The sequence below is a fragment of the Hyperolius riggenbachi genome, chromosome 11 (genome assembly GCF_040937935.1).
Source record: "Hyperolius riggenbachi isolate aHypRig1 chromosome 11, aHypRig1.pri, whole genome shotgun sequence".
Lineage (NCBI taxonomy): Eukaryota > Metazoa > Chordata > Amphibia > Anura > Hyperoliidae > Hyperolius > Hyperolius riggenbachi.
In genome coordinates this window covers 172,144,619-172,171,840 of record NC_090656.1, presented here as the reverse complement: position 1 = coordinate 172,171,840, position 27,222 = coordinate 172,144,619, and the positions used below count along the sequence as shown (strand labels likewise).

Here is a 27,222-nt window from a genome sequence, read left to right as displayed (position 1 = left end):
CCATGGGTACTTGTAGAACCATATGAGGGAGGTTTTTTTTGATGACGCTAATTATAACTAGCTTGGTGCAACGTTTTGTGGTATATGCTTTTTTTTTAGTATAGCAGTCATGTTAAAAATCTGGAGTAACTCTCTCCAGCTGTCCTGCTGAGGATTTTGTTTCTCTTCACAATGTTAATCAAGAGGTATGTTTCATTTGTCTGCTAGAAGATAATGAGGAATATTTCAGAAACAATTCTCCAAGAAGTAGAGGAACTAATTGGGTTAGCGCTCAAAAAAGTCTCTGCTGTAGAACAGTGTTCAAACCCAGTAGATGATAATCAGCAAATGCAACAACATAACATCAGTGGGGCTATACCTCCCCCAATGTAGAGAGACTCACTATAATGTACAGCCTAAGTGGGCCCGACTTCGCCTCAGGGGTATAGGCCACCTCCCCAGCCTCTCCGTCAATCTCTGGACCTCTGCGCCAACCACTTCTGGCTTGCTTCCCAGATAGGATGTTGCTGTTACCTCCAGGTAAAGAAAAAGCTTCATATAGCGTAAAAGTGCTAAAGGGATTAATCCCTTAGTTTATTAAAAAATGTTTCAAAACAGGCAAAGCCTAAAATACAAGTAATGGCAGGCAGCTGTGCAGGACTGGGGGATACCAAACAGCTATATGCGCTAGATGGATCGGCTAACAAAACGTTACCCCAGCTTGCAAACCCACGGAGACCGCCGCTAGATCAAACAGTGTAGGCACGTTGACCAATCACCGTGTCCAGTGACGGCAGACGTTGCGCAGCTCCGTTGCTCCGCCCTACGTGTTTCGTCGCTATGGCAACTTTTCAGGGGCTGCGGAACTAGGAGAGCGGCGTGTTTTTAAGGGCTGGCGTGCGCACATAGAGCTGCTGGGACACCCACTCTATCGCGCCGTTCACATCAAAATGCATATATATAAGTAAAATCATAAAGACATCATTATCAATGATACAATGTAATCGATGTACAAAAATAAATCAGTGCTATAAAACTTCGCATATTGCACACAGCAATAATATTAACTACCACAAGATGGTATTTATCAATTTAAGTTAGAAAATGCCTAGGTCCATAAGATTCTATGGGGATAGGCAGCTCCTATCGAGTTACATGTACACTCCGATTAGACGCTATCTGGATGAATTGAGGGAACTGCTCAAGGGTGGTCTTCGGGCAGGCTTTTTAAATGACAGGGAGTATGAATACCTGTTGCCTAGTGCACCACGTGTACTTGTCATTTATCAGATGCCCAAGATCCACAAAAGTCTGACAGACCCCCCGGTCGTCCGATCATCAGTGGGATGGGGTCTGTCACACATTGACTTGGGCTGTACCTCGAAGATATGCTACAGCCTGCTGTGGCACTGATTCCTCATCTATTAAGAGATACTAAGCATGCCCTGCAGGTTCTTTGCGGGGTGCAGGTGTCGGGGGACACACTGCTCCCTACGATCACGGACTGCGGGCAGCAGGTATCTATCTTAAAAAAACAGATATGAAATCTGAACAATGTCACAATAGGATATGCTGGCTTGAATGGTCTGCTCCTCTCTCGCTGACAGATCAGTCTTCAGTCGACCGTACTCTGCCGTCAGGCCCTGTCCATTAAAGCCTATTTATAACTTTTTCACAATACCTATGAGCAACTGGCCTATTTTTTCCTCTATTTGTACACTATTTTTTGTTTAGGTGTTGCTCCCTCTAAAACTTTTGAGGTGCGGGCAGTGAGAATTAAGGTGGTTGGTTGAGTCAGGCACTTTTTTTCGTATATGTATGCGGGAGCATACTACCTGCAGAAGCGCGGTTGCGCAATGGGTGTGGGGTACGCTCCCAGCTTTGCCAATATTTTTATGGTTGTGTGGGAGGAGGAGATTCTGAGTAGACCGTACTCTCAGCCCATTTTACAATGGTCACGTTACTTCGATGACCTCATGATCACGTGGGAGGGCCCCAGGCAGGACTTTGATGATTATATAGCCATACTTAATAGAAATGAGGTGGGTATTGTACTCACAGCTACTAGCAGCACTGACCTTATTGTCTTTTTGGATCTGAAAATCCATAAAACTGGTTGTGATCTGTGGACTCCAGTCAGTAGTTGTCATCATCCTAACTGGATTAGGGGGATTCCAAGGGGACAGTTCCTCCATATCCGGAGGAACTGTTCCCATTTGGATGACTACTACTCTCAGTCAGATAAACTGGCGGAGAGGTTTATTGAGTAGGGCTATGACCCACCTATGATTTACCACCAGCGAGATCAAATTGGGAAAATTAATAGAGCCCTTACTTTTGAACCACGGGCCCGTAGTGATAACCACATTGTCTTCTCATTCTTAACAGGCTATAGTCGACAATACAGACAAGTTGAAGCATTTTTTAAAAACACTGAGGTATCCTGCAACAGGACTCAGTATTGAAGACCCATATCCCTGAATGCCCAAAGTTTATTTATAGGCGGGCTAGAAATCTTAAAGATTTTCTGGCCCCAAGCTGTGTTAACCCCCCACGACCATTGAGGAACCCCTGGCAGATAGCAGGTTTTTATCTGAAACTTTGGTATCGAGGAGGAATGGTCTTTGCACAATATGCTAGGAGCAAGTGACTTCAAGTTTTGATTTTTGCGGAGCTAAGTGGAAACTCTATTGCGGTGTATGGATGGGATCCCTGCATGTATGTTAGGGTGGCTGAGTTTGTAGATGTGATATGTGCCCTCACATCCGGCTGGGCAATAACACCCTGACAAAAAACAAATAATGTTTTTCCATTTCTTTACTGATGTTTTGCAATGACTATTTAATAATAGACTTTTTTTTTTGAATAGAAGCAAGATTTGGCCTTTTCTACATTTTAATGATTTTGGTGGACCATCCAATGCTCCTCTGGAAATTACAGGGTTTCCCTAAAGCCAATAATTACCCCTGAGTTTAGCAGCATCCAAAAAATATAGATTGTATAGATTCAGGCAGGAAGAGGTACCGGAAGCCCAGGGCCACAAAAAAAAAAAGAAGAAGAAGGGTTTAAACTGCTTGGTATCCAGCATAAAAATTAATTACTACTTTATTTATGTATTTATTGTATTTATAAAGCGCCAACATATTACGCAGCGCTGGACATTAATATAGGTTACAGACAATATTTAGGGGTGACATACAGCAATATGACAATACAGGAATACAAGAAAAACCAGATCACACAGCACTGTATGAGTACCAGGTAATGCTTAGTCACTGGAGGGGAGCATGGAGATTAGGCAAGTTAGGTTCACTCAAATGCATAGCATGGGTTCACAGTAATGGAGGTGCATGATCAGGTAGGACACAAAAGGAGGAGGACCCTGCCCAAAGGCTTACAATCTAGAGGGAAAGGAAGGGACACGAGAGGTAGGGGGGTACTTTTAATTCTTTCTTTATATCCTCTTTAAATAAGTTTTAAATATTGCAGGTGGCATCACAGGAAATGGAGATTCAAAAACTTAAGGCTGTTTTAGAAAAGGAAAGAATGGAGAAAACAATACTGAGTAAGTTTTGAAAGTTATTTTATTATAATGGCAAACTGGAAAAAGACTGTTGCGATTCTGTCAACACGCTGCAAACTGAATTCCTTAAAGGGAACCTTAACTGAACGGGGGGTAAAGAGTTTTACTTACCAGGGGCTATTACCAGCCCCCTGCAGCAGTCCTGTGCCCTCGGCGCCGCTCTGGAATCCTCCGGTCCCCCGCTGTCACTTAGTTTCATTTTTGACGACTCACCAGTCGCCGGCCGCCATGCATATTATTGGACGCATTCACCAATGCAATACGCGTTGCCGCATATCTACGCGTGCGGAATGCGGCAACGCGTATTTTTGTACGCATTGCGGTCCGCAATAGCGCTAATTGCATTGGTGAATGCGTCCAATAATACGCATGGCGGCCGGCGACTGGTGAGTCGTCAAAAACGAAACTAAGTGACAGCGGGGGACCGGAGGATTCCAGAGCGGCGCCGAGGGCACAGGACTGCTGCAGGGGGCTGGTAATAGCCCCAGGTAAGTAAAACTCTTTACCCCCCGTTCAGTTAAGGTTCCCTTTAAGGCACTTTATTGACCTGAAGAAGTGGGCAGAGACCCAAGAAACGTGTTGTCTTTTTTAATTGTGCTTGAATAAAGCTTACCTAATCTCAACCCTTGTTTTTCTGGGTTGGTTCATCTAGAGAGGTAAGATACCTCATGCATTAACTTATGTCTTTATATCGTATACTCTGAGAAATATTTATTTTTGGGGGCCTCCACCCTTCTTCATTGTTCTCCTGGAGGCTACTTTCTCCTTACATCAACCTCTGGTCAATACTCCTCTTACATTACACAAGTGCAGACTGTAGGAGAAGGGGGCCAGTGGGAAAATAAGGCAGGGAGGAGAAGACGGACTGCGAAGTATGCCAAGATAGTATCTAAAAGTACACTGCTCTGCATGGCCAACACAAAGCTATATGCGGAGGGGAGGACATTTCTAGGGGGAGACTAGCACTACTGAGGGGACTATATAGGCATATTTATGGAACATAGTTATACAGTCTGTGTGTGAAGAAAGAGTGTTATGGTGACCATACTTATTAGGGGTGGTCAGAGTAATGATGGCCACTATGTCATAAGTTTGGTGGGGTCATGGTGGTGTCTTCACTTTTTGCATAACATTAGGAGAGGGCTATCAAAACTTTGCTGGTGGGGCCATGATTTGCAGTTATGCCCCTGAGTAAAAACTTTACATTCCTTCGTTCCCCGATCTGTCAGCAAGCAGGGACAGAGCCAAGTGGCTGTAATCAGCACATGATGACATTGAGCAGAGCTATAAGAGAGGCGTACAGTCAATTTTCCCTGGGACCAGACCACCTTTGAGATTCCTATAACATTGGAGACAAGAAAGGTGTGGTGCTTTAATTAAGCTATCTTCTAATTAGACTGTAGCTGGTACTTTTGTGGCAAAAGTGAGAAAATGTAAAAAAAAAAACAAAAAAAACTTATAGCTGTATTTGAACAATGTGGACACTTTGCCAGTTAAAGTGCTGTTCATTCAATTTGCATGCAACCTGTTTTTGTCTATAATAGTAAAGGAACTCCTTCAGCATCAGGTCAAGAAACTACAGAACATTCATTTCTCCCAGCTAGGTAAGATAGTTTTAAAGCATTTGTTCTTTTTTTATTAGTATTTTTTAAGGTGATTTAAAGCACTACATAAGTTTCTTGGTTAAAATGATAAGAGTTCAAATTAAACAATGCTCAACCAAATACGTAACTATAAATATTGTAAATATCAAGTCTTGAGTGGGTACCAAATGTATTAAAGGATGCCCAAAGTGACATTTGCCTGGGGCCGTGATCAAGCGCATATGCAGTGGAAATGTGTTTATTTAGGGCTTAAGGCTCTTTGGTAAAAAAAAAAATAGCTGTAATGGGGAACTGAACGTAGCCAAGAGGAGGCTGGTTGGTCTCGTTGACCAGTGATAAGGGGGTTGGCAGCAGGACTTATGGAAATCCACGGTGGTCTCCCTGAAGTACAGAGCAGCAATCGGATTATCGGCGCCCCCTGATAATATACAGAATAGCATAGGCCTCCTCGTATCCATGACTACAGCACCCTCTCTTATCACGTGCGTTATGTCACAGTAGAGGGCACTGTAATCATAGAGATGGAGCGGGTAGATCAACCCAAAGAGGTATGTCACTTCTCCTCTGCACTCTGCTCACTGCTCTGCAAATAGGGGGCATCAAATCCGGCTATTTATACTGACGAGTATAATACTGATTTGGGGGGGGGGGGGCGGATGGCGTTTTTGCGGAGGGCACAATGGTGCCTTATACATTTTTTTTTGCAGGGGGGGGGGAGAGAGAGAGCACCACAAACGGTCTTTAAATGCTTTTGCCAGCATGCTCACAATTTGCTTATTGGGAATGCCCTGCCTATTGTATGTTTGCTGTTGGGCTGCTTTTTGGTGATCAGCTGCTTGTTTATATCCTGGATGGTCTGGAGAGAAAAGTCTTTTCTTGGTAGCTGTGATGACAAAATTATTTTGGAGCCAGGGAATTGTTTTTTGTTTTGTTTTTGTCATTGAATACAACTTATGAGCAATGACATCTTGTGGATTGCCTAGCATGGAAGTTGCAATTGATTTTGTGGTGCCAAAATGGGGAACTATATATAACTGAAAGCATTAATATTGGAACCATGTAAAATAATCTACATAACCAATCTATCTAGGTTGATCTGCGTTTGCAACAAAGTGGAATTTCAAGTCCCTTCTCGATTCTCTTGCTAGTGTCACTGAAATTTTCTATAAAGTTCTGTTGTAAAAAGACAAAATCTATGAGTGCGTGTAAAAGTTATAGGAATTGCATAGTACTAACTATTTATAACAATTCTGACTTGTGTGTGAATGTTTGATGTAGGGGAGCACAAGGAGGAGGAAACTATGACTTTAAAGCCAAATACTAATGAGAAGATTGAACTAGATGGCCAGGAGATGGAGCTACAGGCAACTGTCATGGTAAATACAATTACACCCTGGAACTATGGAACTTTATATTCTGAAATGTTTGTCCAAGTAAAAGTTTCACATGATTTCATTTGTAAAGTATCCATGGGATTTCTAGTGATCTCTTTGGCTGCAGTACCTGATCTTGGTGCTTGTTATGGTCTATGGATAAACATATTAGAGACAGATGATCAGCAGGACAGCCAAGAAATTTGCATTATTTAAAAGGAAATAAATATGTCAGTCTTCATATTCCTCTCACTTCAAGTGTGCTTTTAAGGGAACATGAAGCAAGAGGTATGTGGAGGATGTCATATATATTTCCTTTTAGCCACTTATGTGGTTTTATGGTTTTAGACAGATTATCTACGTCCTGCAGGACTTCAGTTCCTGACCAGGGACATAGATAAGTTTCTATTGTGGCGGATGGCTACCACGTGCTCCTGTGCTCGCTCCTAACCGCGTTCTTGCTGCCGCCTGTTAGAAAGGGGATAAATTAATGGAAACGCTGTTCCCATTCTTTGATCTAAGTCCCCGTGTCAATGATAGCCGGCATCAATGAGATGCCTGCGGCAATTGTAACTGAGGCCCAGTGCACACCAAAAACCGCTAGCAGATCCTCAAAACGCTAGAGGTTTTTGAAGCAGATTTCAGAGCGATTCTAAGCATGTTTAGAGACTTTTTTGGAGCATTTTTGTGTAGCAGATTACAAATATTGTTACAGTAAAAGCTGTTACTGAACAGCTTCTGTAACAAAAACACCTGGAAAACCGCTCTGATCTAGCGTTTTTCAGAGCGGGTTTTCCACTTTCCTATGCTTTAACATTGAGGCTGAAACGCCTCAGAAATCTAAAAAAAATGCTGCAGCCCCCGAGTTTGCGTTTCTGGAAAAAACGGACCGCTCCGGTGTGCACCATCCCATTCACTTTTATTAGCTAAGCGGTTTTCCCCCTGCATGCGTTTTAAAAAACGCTCCAGAACCGCTCTGGTGTGCACCAGCCCTAAGGAAGTAACACGTCCACGCATTACTTCCTGTAATGCGTGGACGTGTTAGGAAATAATGCGCAAGGTCATCTAGTGGCCAAATAGTAAAATTACACCCACATACATTTTTCTTAACCTTCCTGGCGGTAACCAGGTGAGCACGCCGATTAGCCGCTATCCGCCCGTGCCGCGCCGCTATTCGCCCGTGCCCCCCCCCCCCCTAGACCCCTTGCGCAGCCTGGCCTATTAGCGCCAGGCAGCGCTGAGGGGTGGATGACGTCATCCCGCCCGTCGCCATGGCGACGGGGGAAGCCCTCCAGGAAATCCTGTTCTTTGAACGGGATTTCCTGATCGAAGCGGGTGGGGGGATGCCGCTGCACAGCGGCTATCATGTAGCGAGCCCTAGGCTCGCTACATGATTTAAATTTTTTTTTTTAAAACTGTTGCGCTGCCCCCTGGCAGTTTTTAATAGACCGCCAGAAGGGTTAATAAAAGACCTACACTTACATTCAAAATTAACCCCTTACCTCCCACACTCTCCCATAATTACCCATATAAAAGTTTTGCATTAAAAAAAAAATGACAGTTAAAATAAAAAACATAAATAGTTACCTTAGGGACTGAACTTTTTTTTTATATGTATGTCAAGAGTGTATATTACTGTTCATTTTAAAAATATGGGCTTGTAATTAGTGATGGATGCAAAACTGAGAAAATGTACCTTTATTTCCAAATAACATATTGGCACCATACATTTTAATAGGGAAATATTTTAAATGTTGCAATAACCGGGACTAATGGGCAAATAAAATGTGTAGGTTTAAATTATGGTAGCATGTATTACTTTAAAGCTATAATAGCCGAAAACTGACTTTTAATTTTTGTTATTTTTCCTGTTAAAATACATTTAGAATAAAATAATTCTTATGGTAGCAAAGTGTGGTTAACAATGCCAGCTGTCTGGCAGTCCTGCTGATCATTCTGGCATCAGTAGTGTCTCAATCACATACCTGAAACAACCATGAGTTAATCTTGCCATATTTTTGTTAGGAACATCTGATCTGCATGCTTGTTCAGGGTCTATGGCTAACATTATTAGAAACAGAGGATTAGTAGGATTTTGGCGTAGTGGTTAGCGCTTTCGTCTTATAGCGCTGGGTCCCCGGTTTGAATCCCAGCCAGTTCAACATCTGCAAGGAGTTTGTATGTTCTCCCCGTGTCTGCATGGGTTTCCTCTGGGCACTCTGGTTTCCTCCCACATCCCAAAACATACAGATAAGTTAATTGGCTTCTCCCTAAATTAGCCCTAGACTATGATACATGCACTACATGATATAGACATACGACTATGGTAAGGACTAGATTGAGCCCCTCAGAGGGACAGTTAGGGACAAGACAATACTCAGTACAGCGTTGCGTAATATGTCGGCGCTATATAAATACATAAATAAATAAATCATTTAACACTACATATGTCAATCCCCATATCCCTCTCACTTTAGGTTCCCTTTAGAGCTGAGACACACTGCAGAGCGCTTTTTGATCCATTTGATCCAATTTTGTTTTTAAAAACACACTCCCATTGACATGCATTAAAATTGCAATGAAATCTGAGCACAAATGTCACAATCGTGATTTTTCGAAAATTCAAGATTATGGCAACTTTGAGGCAATTTTACTGCAATTTTAATACAAGTCAATGGGAGTGCTTTAGCATGATTTGCTTGCAATTGTGAGTTTTCATGGTGAGTTTGCATTTGCATTTTTCTGGCGATTAATTAGCAAAAATCAAATTTAGACAGTCAAATCGTATAGCACTATGTTTGGTATGCAGTTTTCTTAAGCTCCCATCGACTTTACCCAGAAAAAATATGTAGCATGTCTGTGTTTGGGAAAGAAAAATCAAAACTTGTTAGTAAAAATGCCACAGCGATTTCCATTATCTTGCAAATGTTCTTGTGATCAGCAAATTGAGTACAATATGAAAATGCAATCTAAGTGCTATCAATGAAAAAATCAATGGCTTTGTACAGTGACATCATTAAGATGGCCACCGGGGATCTCCTGATCTCTTGGCAGCTGTGCTAGGCTTAGGAAATGTCACATTTTTTAAAGCAAATGAATGATCCAGGGGACCAGGAGCAAAAGTACTGAAATTTGGCCATGGGTTTCCAGTTAGGGTTCCAGTTCCAGTTCCTCAGATTACTGCTACTAACTACATGCGTACCGCTTTGGTTGAGATCTATGTCCTGCAGGTGGCTGCGTGGCTCTGACAGGATTTCAGCTAGCACGCCGTATGCTCCCGCCGCTACCGCCAATCGTGCCACTCTCTTCCTGCCGCAGTTCACTCGCCCTGCCGTCTATATGATGGCAGAGCTCTGTGAGCTGATCAGGAGACGCTTTCATTGGCTCCTGACCGTGTGATCACTGTGAGCCAATCACATTGATGGACTAGGTCAGAAGCCAATGAAAGTGGCTCCTGACCGGTGCACAGAGCTCTGCCGTCACAGCAACGTCAGAGAGAAGGACCTGCGGCGATGAGAGAACGGCGTAACCGGTGAGAGCGGCGGGTTATGGGCGGGGATTGATCGGTTAGCGCTGTTTTGTTGTACCAGCACTCTCTGGTCCTAAAGGGGCCTGGTTAACCACCCTGGCGTTCTATTGATTTCACCAGGGTGTCTGCTGCCCACTATTTTTTGAACTATTTTTTTTTAAATCATGTAGCTAGCCTAGCGCTAGCTACATGATTCCCCCCTCCCTGCAGATTCCCTCCCACCCCTCCGATCGCCGCCGGCGCGAAGACCTGTCCGGAAATCCCGTTCTGAACGATTTCCTTTAGGGCTTCCCCCGTCGCCATGGCAACGAACGGAGTGACGTCTTGGACCCGGGGGGGGGGGGGGGGCGCCGTGTTACGCGTCGGGTAGTGGCGGATCGGCGGCGAGCAGCGGCGATCGTAAATCACACGCAGCTAGCAAAGTGCTAGCTGCATGTTTTTAAAAAGAAATTATTAAAATCGGCTCAGCAGGGCCTGAGCGGCACCCTCCGGCGGTTATGGACAAGCTGAGCTCATCCATACCGCCAAGGAGGTTAAGCTACGTCTTGATCTACTATTAACCTTATTCTTATTTGATGCTTTCCTCCAACCCTAACTGATAAAGACTGGCCCTTTCTTATTTCTTATAGACCCAGAGATGTTCACAGTCAACTCCCTGTAACCAAACTCTTTCCTGGATTTGCTAACACCTTAAAGAGAATCTGTATTGTTAAAATCGCACAAAAGTAAACATACCAATGCGTTAGGGGACATCTCCTATTACCCTCTGACACAATTTCGCCGCTCCTCCCCGCATTAAAAGTGGTTAAAAACAGTTTTAAAAAGTTTGTTTATAAACAAACAAAATGGCCACCAAAACAGGAAGTAGGTTGATGTACAGTATGTCCACACATAGAAAATACATCCATACACAAGCAGGCTGTATACAGCATTCCTTTTGAATCTCAAGAGATCATTTGTGTGTTTCTTTCCCCCATGCACTGAAGTTTCAGGCTGCTCTTTTCTTCCTGCAAACAGCTTTGCCCTTGTTTGTAATTCCTCAGTATGTGAAAGCCCAGCCAGCTCAGAGGACGATTTATCCAGCTTGTAAAAGATAAGAGAGCAGAGAGAAGCTGCTCTAATCTAAATATCACACAGGCAGTGTGCAGAGAGGGGCCTGGAAGGGGGAGTTCATAGCAGAACCACAACACTGAAGAACTTGGCAGCCTTCCAGACACAGGCCTGACAAGTCTGACAAGAGAGAGATAAGTTGATTTATTACAGAGATGGTGATAGTAGAACGTGCTGCAGTAAGCCAGAACACATTAGAATAGCTTTTGGAACTTGTAGGATGATAAAAAACAGGATGCAATTTTTGTTACGGAGTCTCTTTAAAGGGAATCTTAACTGAGTGGGATATGGATGTTTTCTTTTAAACAATGCAAGTTGCTTGGCAGCCCTGCTGATCTCTTTAGCTGCAGTAGTGGCTGAATCACACACCTGAAACAAGCATGTAGCTAATCCAGTCTGACTTCAGTCAGAGCACCTGATCTGTATGCTTGTTGAGGGGATGTGGCTAAAAGTATTAGAGACACAGTATTAGCAGAAGAGTCTAGTATTATTTTAAATCCATATACTTCTCAGTTTAGGTTCCCTTTAAAGGGAAACTGAAGTGAGGGTGATATGGTAGCTGACATATACAGGATCTTCTCAAAAAATTAGCATATTGTGATAAAGTTCATTATTTTTTGTAATGTACTGATAAACATTAAACTTTCATATATTTTAGATTCAAATACACACAACTGAAGTAGTCCAAGCCTTTTATTGTTTTAATATTGATGATTTTGGCATACAGCTCATGAAAACTCAAAATTCCTATCTCAAAAAATTAGCATATTTCATCCGACCAATAAAAGAAAAGTGTTTTTAAAACAAAAAAAGTAAACCTTCAAATAATTATGTTCAGTTATGCATTCAATACTTAGTTGGGAATCCTTTTGCAGAAATGACTGCTTCAATGCGGCGTGGCATGGAGGCAATCAGCCTGTGGCACTGCTCAGGTGTTATGGAGGCCCAGGATGCTTCAATAGCGGCCTTAAGCTCATCCAGAGTGTTGGGTCTTGCGTCTCTCAACTTTATCTTCACAATATCCCACATATTCTCTATGGGGTTCAGGTCAGGAGAGTTGGCAGGCCAATTGAGCACAGTAATACCATGGTCAGTAAACCATTTACCAGTGGTTTTGGCACTGTGAGCAGGTGCCAGGTCGTGCTGAAAAATGAAATCTTCATCTCCATAAAGCTTTTCAGCAGATGGAAGCATGAAGTGCTCCAAAATCTCCTGATAGCTAGCTGCATTGACCCTGCCCTTGATAAAACACAGTGGACCAACACCAGCAGCTGACATGGCACCCCAGACCATCACTGACTGCGGGTACTTGACACTGGACTTCAGGCATTTTGGCATTTCCCTCTCCCCAGTCTTCCTCCAGACTCTGGCACCTTGATTTCCGAATGACATGTAAAAGTTGCTTTCATCGGAAAAAAGTACTTTGGATCACTGAGCAACAGTCCAGTGCTGCTTCTCTGTAGCCCAGGTCAGGCGCTTCTGCCGCTGTTTCTGGTTCGAAAGTGGGTTCATGCTTCCATCTGCTGAAAAGCTTTATGGAGATGAAGATTTCATTTTTCAGCACGACCTGGCACCTGCTCACAGTGCCAAAACCACTGGTAAATGGTTTACTGACCATGGTATTACTGTGCTCAATTGGGCTGCCAACTCTCCTGACCTGAACCCTATAGAGAATCTGTGGGATATTGTGAAGAGAAAGTTGAGAGACGCAAGACTCAACACTCTGGATGAGCTTAAGGCCGCTATCGAAGCATCCTGGGCCTCCATAACACCTGAGCAGTGCCACAGGCTGATTGTCTCTATGCCACATCGCATTGAAGCAGTCATTTCTGCAAAAGGATTCCCGACCAAGTATTGAGTGCATAACTGAACATAATTATTTGAAGGTTGACTTTTTTGTTTTTAAAACACTTTTCTTTTATTGGTCGGATGAAATATGCTAATTTTTTGAGATAGGAATTTTGGGTTTTTATGAGCTGTATGCCAAATTCATCAATATTAAAACAATAAAAGGCTTGAACTACTTCAGTTGTGTGTATTTGAATCTAAAATATATGAAAGTCTAATGTTTATCAGTACATTACAGAAAATAATGAACTTTATCACAATATGCTAATTTTTTGAGAAGATCCTGTATATTTCCTTATAAACAATTTACATTGCTGGGCTGTCCTGCTGAGTCTCTGCCTCTTTAATCCAGAGACCCTGAGTAAGCATGCAGATCAGATGTTCTCAGACTGAAGTCTGACCATATTAGCCACATGCTTGTTTTAGGTGTGTGATTCAGGCACTACTGATTGCAGAAAGATCAGCAGGACAGCCAGGCAACTGGAATTGATGGAAGTACGTATGGCAGTCTCCATATCCCTCCCAATTAGTGTTCTCTTTACATTTTGATACGTATCTGCATAGAAGCTGATAATATTTCTGGTACTGGGTGCCTGGTGTGCGAATGACTGGATGCTTGCTATACTGAAATGTTGCACATGAAGCCCAAGGCATATTCTGAAAGTGGTATGAAACTCAGCATATCTTCTTTGCTCTAAAACAGTGCTGTCCATCTTCATGGGCATGGAGGGCCATTTTTTTTTCAGACCCCATGGTGGAGGGCCGAAGGTTCTTGCTAGAGCCGCAGACACCCCATCCCCCCCCCCCCCCCCCCCCCCCCCCGAAAAAATGCAATTAAAGGACAGTTAGATTGGCAGCACTTTTCACAAGTGCCAGAAAACACAAGGCCGCGCCGAAAACTGGGTGTGGCCATGGTCCAGAATGCGGGTGTGGCCACGGGTGGAGACAAATTTACATGAACTTAGCAATGTAGGACATTAGATTAGGACAGTGGTGGTGAACCTTTTGGAAGCCGAGTGCCCAAACTGCAACCCAAAAGTCACTTATCTATCGCAAAGTGGCAACAGCATTTTAAACTACATACAAACGTTTTAACTCATACATGAACATTATGGAAAATCCAAGTTGAAAATAAACTCTGAAGATAAACAATTTCATCCATCCTACTCCTGAAAAATGTATTCCCAGTTTTATTTTCCGTTTTAAAAAGCTAAAAAAGGTTTAATGCTATTGTCTCATGATGATGATTCAGCTTTTCCATAGTCTCGCAGTTCGCAATCATGTGACCCCCAACAAGACAAATTCAGCAATCATGAGGCCCCCAACAAGACAAATTCAGCAATCATGAGGCCCCCAACAAATCATGAGGCTCCCAACAAGACAAAATCAGCAATCTTGAGGCCCCCAACAAGGCAAATTCAGCAATCGTGATGCCCCCAACAAATGAGGCCCCCAACAAGACAAATTCAGCAATCATGAGGCCCCCAACACAACAAATTCAGCAGTTATGAGGCACATAAATAGAGAGCATTTCACATAAATAGGCAGAATGCCCCTTTAATATGGTAGACACCTCTCACCTGGCTTCTTTATTCTCCTCTCTGGCTGCTGTGTCTGGGTGGCCTGGCAATAGTGTTTTCGGCCAGATTGGTGATGATGTGTGGGCTGAATGGCCTTGCGGTGCTGCTGTGGCCGGGCTGGCGGTGATGCTGTGGTGTGGCCGGATGAGGTAGTAACAGGTGCCCCCCCAGTTAGATAGTGACAGGTGTCCCCCCAGTTAGATAGTGACAGGTGTCCCCCCAGTTAGATAGTGACAGGTGTCCCCCCAGTAAGTGACAGGTGCCCCCCCCAGTTAGATAATGACAGGTGTCCCCCCAGTTAGTGACAGGTGTCCCCCCAGTTAGATAGTGACAGGTGCCCCCCCCAGTTACATAGTGACAGGTGTCCCCCCAGTTAGATAGTGACAGGTGTCCCCCCAGTTAGATAGTGACAGGTGTCCCCCCAGTTAGTGACAGGTGTCCCCCCAGTTAGTGACAGGTGTCCCCCCAGTTAGATAGTGACAGGTGCCCCCCCAGTTAGATAGTGACAGGTGTCCCCCCAGTTAGTGACAGGTGTCCCCCCAGTTAGTGACAGGTGTCCCCCCAGTTAGATAGTGACAGGTGCCCCCCCAGTTAGATAGTGACAGGTGCCCCCCCAGTTAGATAGTGACAGGTGCCCCCCCCCAGTCACATAGTGACAGGTCCCCCCCCAGTTAGTGACAGGTCCCCCCCTAGTTAGTGACTGGTTTCCCCCCCAGTTAGATAGTGACAGGTGCCCCCCCAGTTAGATAGTGACAGGTGCCCCCCCAGTTAGAGTGACAGGTGCCCCCCAGTTAGTGACAGGTGCCCCCCCCCCCCAGTTAGATAGTGACAGGTGCCCCCCCCCCAGTTAGAGTGACAGGTGCCTTCCCCAGTTAGAGTGACAGGTTCCCCCCCAGTTAGAGTGACAGGTTCCCCCCCAGTTAGAGTGACAGGTGCCCCCCCAGTTAGAGTGACAGGTTGCCCCCCCCAGTTAGAGTGACAGGTGCCCCCCCAGTTAGAGTGACAGGTGCCCCCCCAGTTAGAGTGACAGGTGCCCCCCCCCCAGTTAGATAGTGACAGGTGCCCCCCAGTAAGTGACAGGTGCCCCCCCAGTGACAGGTTTTCCCCCAGTCAGCGTCCATTGCCTCGCTCCTGTGCTCCGCTGCAGCTAGGACCTCACAGATCGCGGCGACTGAAACAAGCAGAGCACGCGCATAACACCCGCGCGGCAGAACGTCACATGCGGAAGTGATTGATTTCACTTCCGTATGTGACGTACTCCGTGCGGGTGTTATGCGCGCGCTCTGTCTGCCTCCTGTCGCCGCGATCTGTGAGGTCTGAGCTGAGCTGTGAGGCAGCGGGGACACAGGAGAGGCCACACAAGAGGGAGCAGGCATGGCGCCCATAGCGCACGCCATGCCTGCATCTCGGGAGAGGAGCGGGCCGCAACAGGAGGCCTGGCGGGCCGGATGCGGCCCGCGGGCTGCCAGTTGGACAGGGCTGCTCTAAAAGATTCTTTACAGCTTTAAAGCTACTAATAAAAATAAAAAAGTAGCAGAACAGCATTTAAACAGTTAAACACAGCACTTTGTACTGCCATGGAAAGATCATTCAGCTTAGGATACTAGTGTTTTTTTTTTACATTTGTCAGTTGTTACATTGTGTGTAACAACTGAAAATGAGCTCTCTGTGAAGCTCTCTCTGCTTCAAGCATGCACACAGTTCAGAACAGCTCACTAGAAGATTGTAATATATAATAAAAAAGCAGCTTGAATAAAATGCAATGGCAGCTTTCAGAGCAGATAAACTGTACTTTGGGAACTTGTAATTTGTTAACAGACAATATTACTTGTGCACAAAAGCAAATTGGGTAACTTAATGGGTAATACAAAGTAGGAAAATAGATTTTTGTTGAATGTTATGTTAGAGTTTCAGACCACTTTAATTTGTATTTTGTAGCACTGATTTGTGTACTTCCGTCTAGTTAATGAGTTATTGTTGCTGATAGCATTCATGTGATGGCATACTGCTCCTGTTTATGCAAATACTAGGGATCATATTAAACACTATGGCACTGCAGCAAGCATCCTGTTACATTTATACCCATATTAGGCTAGGTCCACACTAGACACAGATGCAGGACGGACACTGCAGTCCGGATCCGGGGAAGATTAGGGGAAGTACCACCGTACTGCAAACTGATGAAAGTGCATCAGTTTTGCATCAGTTTCCGTTCAGGTTTTTCCCTGACAGAAAACGTCTCTATCATTAGGAAGGAGTGGGAGGATTTTTTGGGCCAATCATAAAGCTCAGGCTATCCGTTTTCACATCCGTTTTTTGCATGTGGAGCTGGAGATACGTTTTCTCATTGCTTTCACTACCCCTGCGTGTATCCGTGGTCCTGATCCGTTGCGTGAAAATGCAGCAGGTCCGGACCTTCCGTTCAGGTTTTGAAAACGGATCCCCGCAAACGCAGACGGATCCGTTTTTTACTTGGGTGAGGCTGGCTGCTATTTTAAACATTAGTATCCGGGTCTCCGTTTTTCATCAGGTTTGAAAAACGCAGCCACGGATACGTTTCCGGACCTAGTGTGGACGCAGCCTTACTGTGACTGGTCATGGACAATGTCATACTTATTCACTTGATTAAGGTGATGCTGGTTTCTTTAGAACAAATGTTAATCAACACGTCTGTGGGAACAGCAGTTGCAAGATACAGACCTAAATAGATGGGTACAATTTCATGTCATTGTTTTATATTTTAATGAAAGCATGTGCTTGTTAGTTATATCTTTGCTGCTTTAGTGATATCTACCACTTTAAAACACCCAGGTTTTTTTTGCTTTATTTGATACCTTCCACTGTGTCATGTAGATTTTTTTTTCACTATCTGTTAAAGTGGATTTGAACCCACATTTACTATTGTAATAAAGTAATTCTTCAGTTACAACTTTATAACTGCTTACGTGTTATTTTTCTAGCTTACCTTAAAGTGGCGCTGGTTGCTCACTAGTTGTTCAGTATGATGACTTTTCTGTAAGACAATAATAGCATTTTGGGGGGGGGGGGGGGGGGGATTGGCGAGGAGGGTTGGGGCAAAGCTGTAAATTTGATTTCTTAAAGGTAAAAATATATTTTTACATGTAAGCATTACTGAGATGTGTTGAAGTCATTAACTATGCTCTTATAGGAAATTATTACAAAAGTAATTTAATCGGACTGGGTTTTCAGTAGGAATAGCATTCATAATGCATACTTGCTACAAATGTTTTTGTTAGTCAAATATTGCTAGCTACAGTAAAGAAGTTTTCAACACTCTCTCTAGCCAGCTGGTCAATATACATATTTGAATTAATTAGGGGATAAGTAGAGAAACTGTTGATTTACATTTGCTTTGAGGGCAATGGTGCTATGTTACCAATGATAAAATGATGTATAGTCTCTACCTATGAAAGCTACTTATCATGGTAAAGGGAACCTTAAAGAGGACCTGAACTCAAAACGCAACAGCATAATTACCTTTAAAGAAAAACATTTCTTTGTTAAAGCTGATACAAATCTTACAATAAATCTGCACTGTTTCCACTTCCTGCTTTCATGGAAGCAGACATATTGTTAACATCCTGTGCTTTCAAATGAGCTTCTGCTTACTTGCCATGGCAGTCAGGTGACACAGGGAACAATCAAATTACAACTTCTGAATAGACACAGATGAGGGGGAATAAACAGGCTAAACTCTCTAAATAGATGCAGGGTGCATTTCTCTCTGTTTTCCTTCTTCCCTGCGCAAGAGTTCAGGTCCACTTTAACATAGCAGAAGGTGTCAAAAAGCTCTGAAATGGCTTCTAAAAGCACCCAAAGGCACTCAGTATTTTAGAAGCAGAAACACTATTTTCAGTACTATTGAAAGCATTTTTTAAAACCATCAGTGTAGTATATGTTGCATTGTTATGCTTTCTGCACTACAGCTATAGTCAGTGGAAGTGCCTTTGACACCAGTTCAGGACCACATGCAGTTAAAACTACGCCGTACTTGTGCCTGTCTAAGCCTGATGCAACATAGTTCTAACACCACCCGATCCAGAGCACGGGACAGAATAGTGCATTTCCGTCCACTCGAAACTCTGCTGCCTAAAGACAGCTGAGCTCCATAACTCGGTCAGAAGCCATTTTTTATTAGCTCCTGATAACTGTGAGTCAATCACAGTGATCAGGAAGTTTAAAGAGAATCTGTATTGTTAAAATCGCTCAAAAGTAAACATACCAGTGCGTTAGGGGACATCTCCTATTACCCTCTGTCACAATTTCGCCGCTCCTCGCCGCATTAAAAGTGGTTAAAAACAGTTTTAAAAAGTTTGTTTGTAAACAAACAAAATGGCCACCAAAACAGGAAGTAGGTTGATGTACAGTATGTCCACACATAGAAAATACATCCATACACAAGCAGGCTGTATACAGCATTCCTTTTGAATCTCAAGAGATCATTTGTGTGTTTCTTTCCCCCTTTTCTCATGCACTGAAGTTTCAGGCTGCTCTTTTCTTCCTGCAAACAGCTTTGCCCTTGTTTGTAATTCCTCAGTATGTGAAAGCCCAGCCAGCTCAGAGGACGATTTATCCAGCTTGTAAAAGATAAGAGAGAAGCTGCTCTAATCTAAATAATACACAGGCAGTGTGCAGAGAGGGGCCTGGAAGGGGGAGTTCATAGCAGAACCACAACACTGAAGAACTTGGCAGCCTTCCAGACACAGGCCGACAAGTCTGACAGGGGAAAGATACATTGATTTATTACAGAGACAGTGATAGTATAAAGTGCTGCAGTAAGCCAGAACACATTAGAATAGCTTTTGGAACTTGTAGGATGATAAAAAACAGGATGCAATTTTTGTTACGGAGTCTCTTTAAGAATAAAAAAAAGCCCAGAGTCCAGTACGGTCCTCAATGAGTTAAAGGACAACTGAAGCAAAAGGGATATGGAGGCTGCCATATTTATTTGCTTTTAAGTAATACCAGTTACCTGGCTATCCTGCTGATCCTCGGCCTCTAATACTTTTAGCCATAGACCCTGAACAAGCACATGCAGATCAGGTGTTTTTGACATTATTGTCCGATCTGACAAGATTAGCTGCATGCTTGTTTCTGGTGTTACTTAGATGCTACTGCTGCCAAATAGATCAGCAGAGCTGCCAGGCAACTGGTATTGTTTAAAAGTAAATATATATATATGGTGGCCTCCATATTCTTCTCACTTTAGTTATCTTTTAAAACCCTCAACATTAAAATACAAATATCATTCCTGTACGGTATTGATATCTCCTCTGCAAAACGCAAACAAAACACATAAGTAAATAAAAATGTGCAAGACTTGCAAGAATGCAACACAAATGTGGTTTGCAGTACATACAAAAAATGTGCTCAAAGCATTGCGTTTTTATGCCGCAAGTGCAACCTATGGTGGAAACTAACACTACAGGTGTACAATCCTGTGGTTGAGCAATCGCTTGAAATCGATCATAAATTATCAGTCATGCCCATTAGTGGCCGAATTCCCGCTATCCATTTGGATCAGATTAATGTAATCAGTTTTTTGGATTACTTCTGCGATCTGAAATCATTAAATCGCTAATGGCCCCCTTGAGGGCTCGTTTCCACTGTTGCGGTGCGGAATCGCCTGGATTCCACCGCTGATGAAATCGCATACGAATGCGATTCCCCATGCGGTTTTTTGCCGCGAATTCGCATGCGAATTCGCATAGGTGAGGGTATATGCGATTTTAACCATGTCACTGCCTGTGTGAATTTACATCGGTACCTATGCGAATTTGCGGCAAAAACCGCATGGGGAAAACGCATGCGATTTCTCTATTAAATACATTGCATGCGATTCGCATGCATTCCACTCTCAGGCGAATTCGTTGGCTCTTTTGTGCGTTTTTTCACCGCTCAAAAAAACGCACATCACCAATGCAACAGTGGAAACAGGCCCATCCACTTGCATACCATGTGCGAATCCGCATGCGTTGGACGCATGCGGATTCGCGATAGTGGAAACGAGCCCTAAAGCTTCCTCCTCCCTGCACAGAACTGGTTGAATCTAGATGTGTTTCTATTGGCAGACTGCTCTGTCACAGCAAGCGATTGAAGAAATCAAAACATATACTGCCAAACTGCATGACCCTGATGTGTACCAGAGACTGTATTACTGCGACAGACGGGGACAGCTGCAGCCACTGATGGACATCCTCAGCAACGGCTTCTCTCCAGAAGGTTAGCAGTAAAGTTGGCAGCTCGCTTAAGCTTTCAATACACATTACCATTTGTTGTACGCTATAAGTGGTTGTTTTTGGCATTTTTTAAGGAGTCATTCCTACTGTTTTTGATGTTTTTGATCAAAACTATTTTCATAATGATGAATCCCTTCATTTTCACAGCTAGCATGGAATAGAAAGGAAGATGGAAAACATTCAAATCCTTGGCAGCTAAGCCAGTTGAGCACAGAATTGATTGATTCCATCACCATGCATGACCAGTCCTATGGTAGAGGACTCATAGTAACACTAGTTAATGAGCCATTAATGTTGTATCAAAGGAATAAAAAATGGGTTTTTTTACAGTGAGCCTATATTGAGAGGTACATGGGGGCTGCCTTGTTTATTTCCTTTAGGGCCTGAGCCCACTGATGCAGTTGAATCCGCTTCTGTCCGGCTTTCAGTATCTCTAACATTGATGTGTAACGGAAAAGCGGACACAACTGCGTCAGTTTGCTCAGGCCCTTAAAGGACAATTGAAGTGAAAGGGATATAGAGACTGTAATATTTATTTCTTTTAAACTAATACCAGTTACCTGGCATCCTTTTTATGCCCCTCCACCAGTCTTTTGCTTTTTGATACTCTTCATTTATGCCGGCCTGTTAGAGCTGCTACATGAATGGTTCACCTCTACCTAACCTAGGTCTAACCCTATCTTTCATCTAAAAATTCTGTGCCTACCCCTAACCATAATCACTGCTGTTTGCCTAAACAAAACCCTTCAGCCTTCTCCAACAGACATCGTCAATGAGACGCAAATAATTCCAACTCACATGCAAATTTTATTTGAATTGCCTGCAGCTTGGGATTGTGCCATTTAAAACTTCTCAGAGTTTGCATGCAAGTTGCCATTATTTGCATCTTACTTTTTGACTATCTCTATCCTCTAATACTAACTATTCTACTACCTGGAAATACCAGAAGAACAAGACTGAGGAAGATCTTGAGTAAACTCAAAAGAAAATAAAACCATACTTGTAAAGAACCAATTGTAATTAGCCCCAGTGTAATTTATGAGAAGGAATGTTAAAAGTAGGGTTTTAAGGAGTTGTACTATGCAGCCTTGCACTTGTTTTTTTTTTGCCACTTCTCGTATATGTATATACTTTTGCATTAATAAGGGCTCATGAAGAAGTTAAAATATTCTCCATTTAGTTTTCTCATCAGCTGTAGAAACTTGGAAGACAGAACTATGCCTGAGGTCCAATTCTTTTTTTTTTCTTCATTTTATTTTCCTACTGCATTTAGTGTTTTCATAATATGTTAGACTTCATAGACAGCATCTGTTCCATTCTGCCAAAAATGGGTTGCTATGGTGACAAGGAGGATCCAGCAATAGAGTTTCTATAGTAATAGTAGGCAAAAAAAAAGGTATTTCACTGCGATCCTTATATCTGTTTCTGCTGGTTCAGAAGTAAGGAAATAATTTAAAGGTGAACGGAACTTTTGAAACCTTTCTTCACAGAAACTTTTTAAGTAGCTCCAGATATATATTCCGCTGCTGATTTTGTTACTGTAGCCTTTTCTATAATTTATGCAGTCTGTTGTTGTAGGTGTACGCCACTTCCTGTGTTGTTGCAGGAAGAAACCCCATTCACAGCTTTCCAATTTACTGTGGTACTTTTTGTGGTGTTCATACAGTTGGCCTGTAGATGGCACCATGCTACTTATAAAAACCGATAAGATTATCTGTACTGTTGTAGGTTGTTGGTTCCTGTCTCTACATGGTGGAGACAGAGGAAAGTATTGCTTAAAGAGGAACTCCAGCCTAAACAAACATACTGTCATTAAGTTACATTAGATATGTAAATTAAATTAGATAGGTATTATAATCTCTTACCCACCCTGTTTTAAAAGAACAGGCAAATGTGTGATTTCATAATGGCAGCCATCTTTTTGGTTGAAAGGAGGTGACGGAGCATGAGAGACAGTTCCAACTGTCCTGTGTCCTAAACACCTCTCCCAGTTGCTAGGCAATGTGAATAACAACATAGGAAATCCCATCATGCTCTGCACAGCATCAGGGAAAAAAAGCCCGGGCTTTTTTTTCTTTGATGGGTGGAGCTTAGCTAAAAATGCAGCTACAAATTATGCTTTGGCAAGAAAAACAAAGTTCTGATGCTGTGAAACTGTTAAAGAAACACCGAGCCTTTTCAGTTCTGCTGAGTAGATTTTTAGTCCGGAGGAACACTTTAATGTAGATAGTTGAAGGCTGTAAATAAACCTAGTTTCAGTTATCTTGCCTTCGTGACTAGTGAACACAACAGTTTTTACTTTTTTTTTTGCATACAATTTGGCAAAGAGCTATATGAGGATTTAGTACCTGGTGTGCCACATCCGTTCCCAAAACGGATACAGCACCTGTGCTGATGTGAATTCAAATCCGAATCACTATAGTCGGGACATACACGGCTATGGGGATTGAGATGCATTGTGTGAAAAACTGCTCCAGTTCACCCTCTTCAAACGTACTATGTTCCCCAGGGTCCCTGCACTGTTTTTGTCAGAATAGCAACTTACCTATCCCTGCGCACTGCTGCAATCATGCTCCTTGTCTTCATCCCCGCTACCTATTTTCCATGACTCTGTGCTTGTCATTGCATAATAACTGGTCGTGGAGAAAAGGCAGACAGTGGGGATGAGGAAAGGGAGCATGAATAAAGCAGCGTGTCTGGATAGGTGACTTGCTATTCTTGACAAATCAGTGCAGGGATCTTAGAGGGCACAAGTCAGGGGAATGCCTGGGGGGACCATGCAGTGCTCAGGGGCCCTGGGGATTTGCCCCCTTTGCCTCTATGGTAGCGCCGGCCCTGTTCTAGAAGGTCTGATAAGGGGAAGGATGTTTTTTTTTCTTTTACTACCACTATACGTTATCAGAAAGTCCCTACTGCCTATTTAAGGTGTTTAGAAAAAAAGTAAACTTCAATAGTGTTCCTTTAGGTTTTCAGGACAATCCAAGGCTCTTTATCTGATTATGTAACAGAAGAAGTGATTTATTTTTGGACAGGATGAAACAAACTTAGAGAAGTCTCAAAAAAAAAAAAAAAAGAATTGACATGTATATTTGAAGCAAGTTTACTTGACCTTTGTGTTAATTTAGAAATTGATTTTAATTCCTAGGTAATAATTATGATCTAAATGTATGGTTTTGTAGGTTTTTTTTACATGTAGCCTAGTGCTTTACTCCTCATGTCCCTTTGAACAATGTAATATGGCTGAAAAGGTCAGTAAGACCATATTATAGCCAGCTAACATAGTTAAGAAAATGAACACAATTAACCATTTACGGTCTAAACAAGCTACAACTTGATAAAGGTAGTTTCAAAGAAAACTGAAGTGATAGCGGAGCAGTTGTTTGCATTACAAATCAGCAACTTTTGATTTGATCATTGAAAATTAATTAGTTGCACTAGAATGTGCCAATTTTTAACTACCTCATCATTCTGGTGTTTCTCAATGCTGTCCTCAAGGCCTACCAACAATACATGTGTTGTAAAAATCCACAGAGGTAGCTACCCCTCCAGGTCTGACCACTCTAGCCCCCTTAAAGGGAACCTAAACAGAGAAGGATATGGATTTTTCCTTTTAAAACAATACCAATTGCCTGACTCTCCTGCTGATCCTGAGTCTCTAATACTTTTAGCCACAGCCCCTGAGTAAGCAAGATTTTTTTTTTTGTCACAAGTTAGCGGAAAATGACACTTTGTGAAAAAAAAAACCAATACAAATCAATTTCCGCTAACTTGTGACAAAAAATAAAATCTTCTATGAACTCATCATACACCTAACAGAATACCTTGGGGTGTCTTCTTTCTAAAATGGGGTCACTTGTGGGGTTCCTATACTGCCCTGGCATTTTAGGGGCCCTAAACCGTGATGAGTAGTCTGGAAACCAAATGCCGCAAAATGACCCTTGAAATCCTAAAGGTAGTCATTGGACTTTAGGCCCCTTAGCGCAGTTAGGGTGCAAAAAAGTGTCACACATGTGGTATAGCCGTACTCAGGAGAAGTAGTATAATGTGTTTTGTGGTGTATTTTTACATATAACCATGCTGGGTGGGAGAAATATCTCTGTAAATGACACATTTTTGATTTTTTTTAAACACAATTGTCCATTTACAGAGAGATTTCTCCCACCCAGCATGGGTATGTGTAAAAATACACCACAAAACACATTACTTCTCCTGAGTACGGCGATACCACATGTGTGACACTTTTTTGCAGCCTAGGTGCGCTAAGGGGCCCAACGTCCTATTCACAGGTCATTTTGAGGCATTTGTTTTCTAGACTACTCCTTACGGTTTAGTGCCCCTAAAATGCCAGGGCAGTATAGGAACCCCACAAGTGACCCCATTTTAGAAAGAAGACACCCCAAGGTATTCCGTTAGGTGTATGGTGAGTTCATAGAAGATTTTATTTTTTGTCACAAGTTAGTAAAAAATGACATTTTGTGAAAAAAACAATAAAAATCAATTTCCGCTAACTGTTGACAAAAAATAAAATCTTCTAGGAACTCGTCCTACACCTAACAGAATACCTTGGGGTGTCTTTTTTCTAAAATGGGGTCACTTGTGGGGTTCCTATACTGCCCTGGCATTTTACGGGCCCAAAACCGTGAGTAGTCGGGAAACCAAATTTCTCAAAATGACTGTTCAGGGGTATAAGCATCTGCAAATTTTCATGACAGGTGGTCTATGAGGGGCAAATTTTGTGGAACCGGTCATAAGCAGGGTGGCCTCTTAGATGACAGGTTGTATTGGGCCTGATCTGATGGATAGGAGTGCTAGGGGGGTGACAGGAGGTGATTGATGGGTGTCTCAGGGGGTGGTTAGAGGGGAAAATAGATACAATCAATGCACTGGGGAGGTGATCGGAAGGGGGTCTGAGGGTTTGGCCGAGTGATCAAGAGCCCACACGGGGCAAATTAGGGCCTGATCTGATGGGTAGGTGTGCTAGGGGGTGACAGGTGGTGACAGGAGGCGATTGATGGGTGTCTCAAGGTGTGATTAGAGGGGGGAAATAGATGCAAGCAATGCACTGGCGAGGTGATCAGGGCTGGGGTCTAAGGGCATTCTGAGGGTGTGGGCGGGTGATTGGGTGCCCTAGGGGCAGATTAGGGTCTAATCTGATGGGTATCAGTGACAGGGGCTGATTGATGGGTGATCAGTGGGTGATTAGATGGCAGAACAGTTGTAAACACTGCACTTGGGAGGCGATCTGATGTCGGATCTGCGGGCGATCTATTGGTGTGGGTGGGTGATCAGATTGCCCGCAAGGGGCAGGTTAGGGGCTGATTGATGGGTGGCAGTGACAGGGGGTGATTTATGGGTGGCAGTGACAGGGGGTGATTGATAGGTGATTGACAGGTGATCAGTAGGTTATTACAGGGAAGAACAGATGTAAATATTGCACTGGCGAATTGATAAGGGGGGGGGGGGGGGGTCTGAGGGCAATCTGAGTGTGTGGGGCGAGTGATTGGGTGCCCGCAAGGGGCAGATTATGGTCTATTCTGATGGGTAACAGTGACAGGTGGTGATAGGGGGTGATTGATGGGTGATTGATGGGTAATTAGTGGGTGTTTAGGGTAGAGAACAGATGTAAACACTGCACTTGGGAGGTGATCTGACGTCGGATCTGCGGGCGATCTATTGGTGTGGGTGGGTGATCAGATTGCCCGCAAGGGGCAGGTTAGGGGCTGATTGATGGGTGGCAGTGACAAGGGGTGATTGATGGGTGGCAGTGACAGGGGGTGATTGATTGACAGGTGATTGACAGGTGATCAGTGGGTTATTACAGGGAAGAACAGATGTAAATATTGCACTGGCGAATTGATAAGGGGGGGTCTGAGGGCAATCTGAGCGTGTAGGCAGGTGATTGGGTGCCTGCAAGGGGCAGATTAGGGTCTGATCTGATGGGTAACAGTGACAGGTGGTGATAGGGGGTGATTGATGGGTGATTGATGGGTAATTAGTGGGTGTTTAGGGTAGAGAACAGATGTAAACACTGCACTTGGGAGGTGATCTGACGTCGGATCTGCAGGCGATCTATTGGTGTGGGTGGGTGATCAGAGGGAGGGGGGGGGGGCAGGATCAGTGTGCTTGGTGCAGACTAGGGTGGCTGCAGCCTGCCCTGGTGGTCCCTCGGACACTGGGACCACCAGGGCAGGAGGCAGCCAGTATAATAGGCTTTGTATACATTACAAAGCCTATTATACTATGTACGTGCGGCGATCCGGGTGCTAGTAACCCGCCGGCCCTTCCGAATGACGCGATTGCCGCTTAAGCCGCCTCCGCCGATGGGCGTATTGCGGTCATTTAGGCCCAGTCTTTGC

At 43.5% G+C, this 27,222-nt stretch overlaps 1 protein-coding gene across 10 annotated transcripts in view; it reads left to right on the top strand.

Moving 5' to 3' along the window:
• The window catches only part of LOC137538200 (uncharacterized), a 448,115-nt gene that overhangs the window by 375,427 nt on the left and 45,466 nt on the right, over positions 1-27,222 (top strand). For 7 of the 10 annotated variants that reach the window (XR_011024708.1, XR_011024707.1, XM_068260237.1 and 4 more), the window contains 4 exons: positions 3,469-3,544; positions 5,107-5,166; positions 6,445-6,542; positions 20,699-20,849. Coding sequence is in view for 8 of the 10 variants with exons in the window: in XM_068260237.1 (XP_068116338.1) it covers positions 3,469-3,544; positions 5,107-5,166; positions 6,445-6,542; positions 20,699-20,849 (385 nt within the window). In the remaining 2 variants the exon portion in view is untranslated. The remainder of the gene's footprint in view (positions 1-3,468; positions 3,545-5,106; positions 5,167-6,444; positions 6,543-20,698; positions 20,850-27,222) is intronic. The other 3 variants (XM_068260239.1, XM_068260238.1, XM_068260236.1) reach the window with 2 other exon arrangements.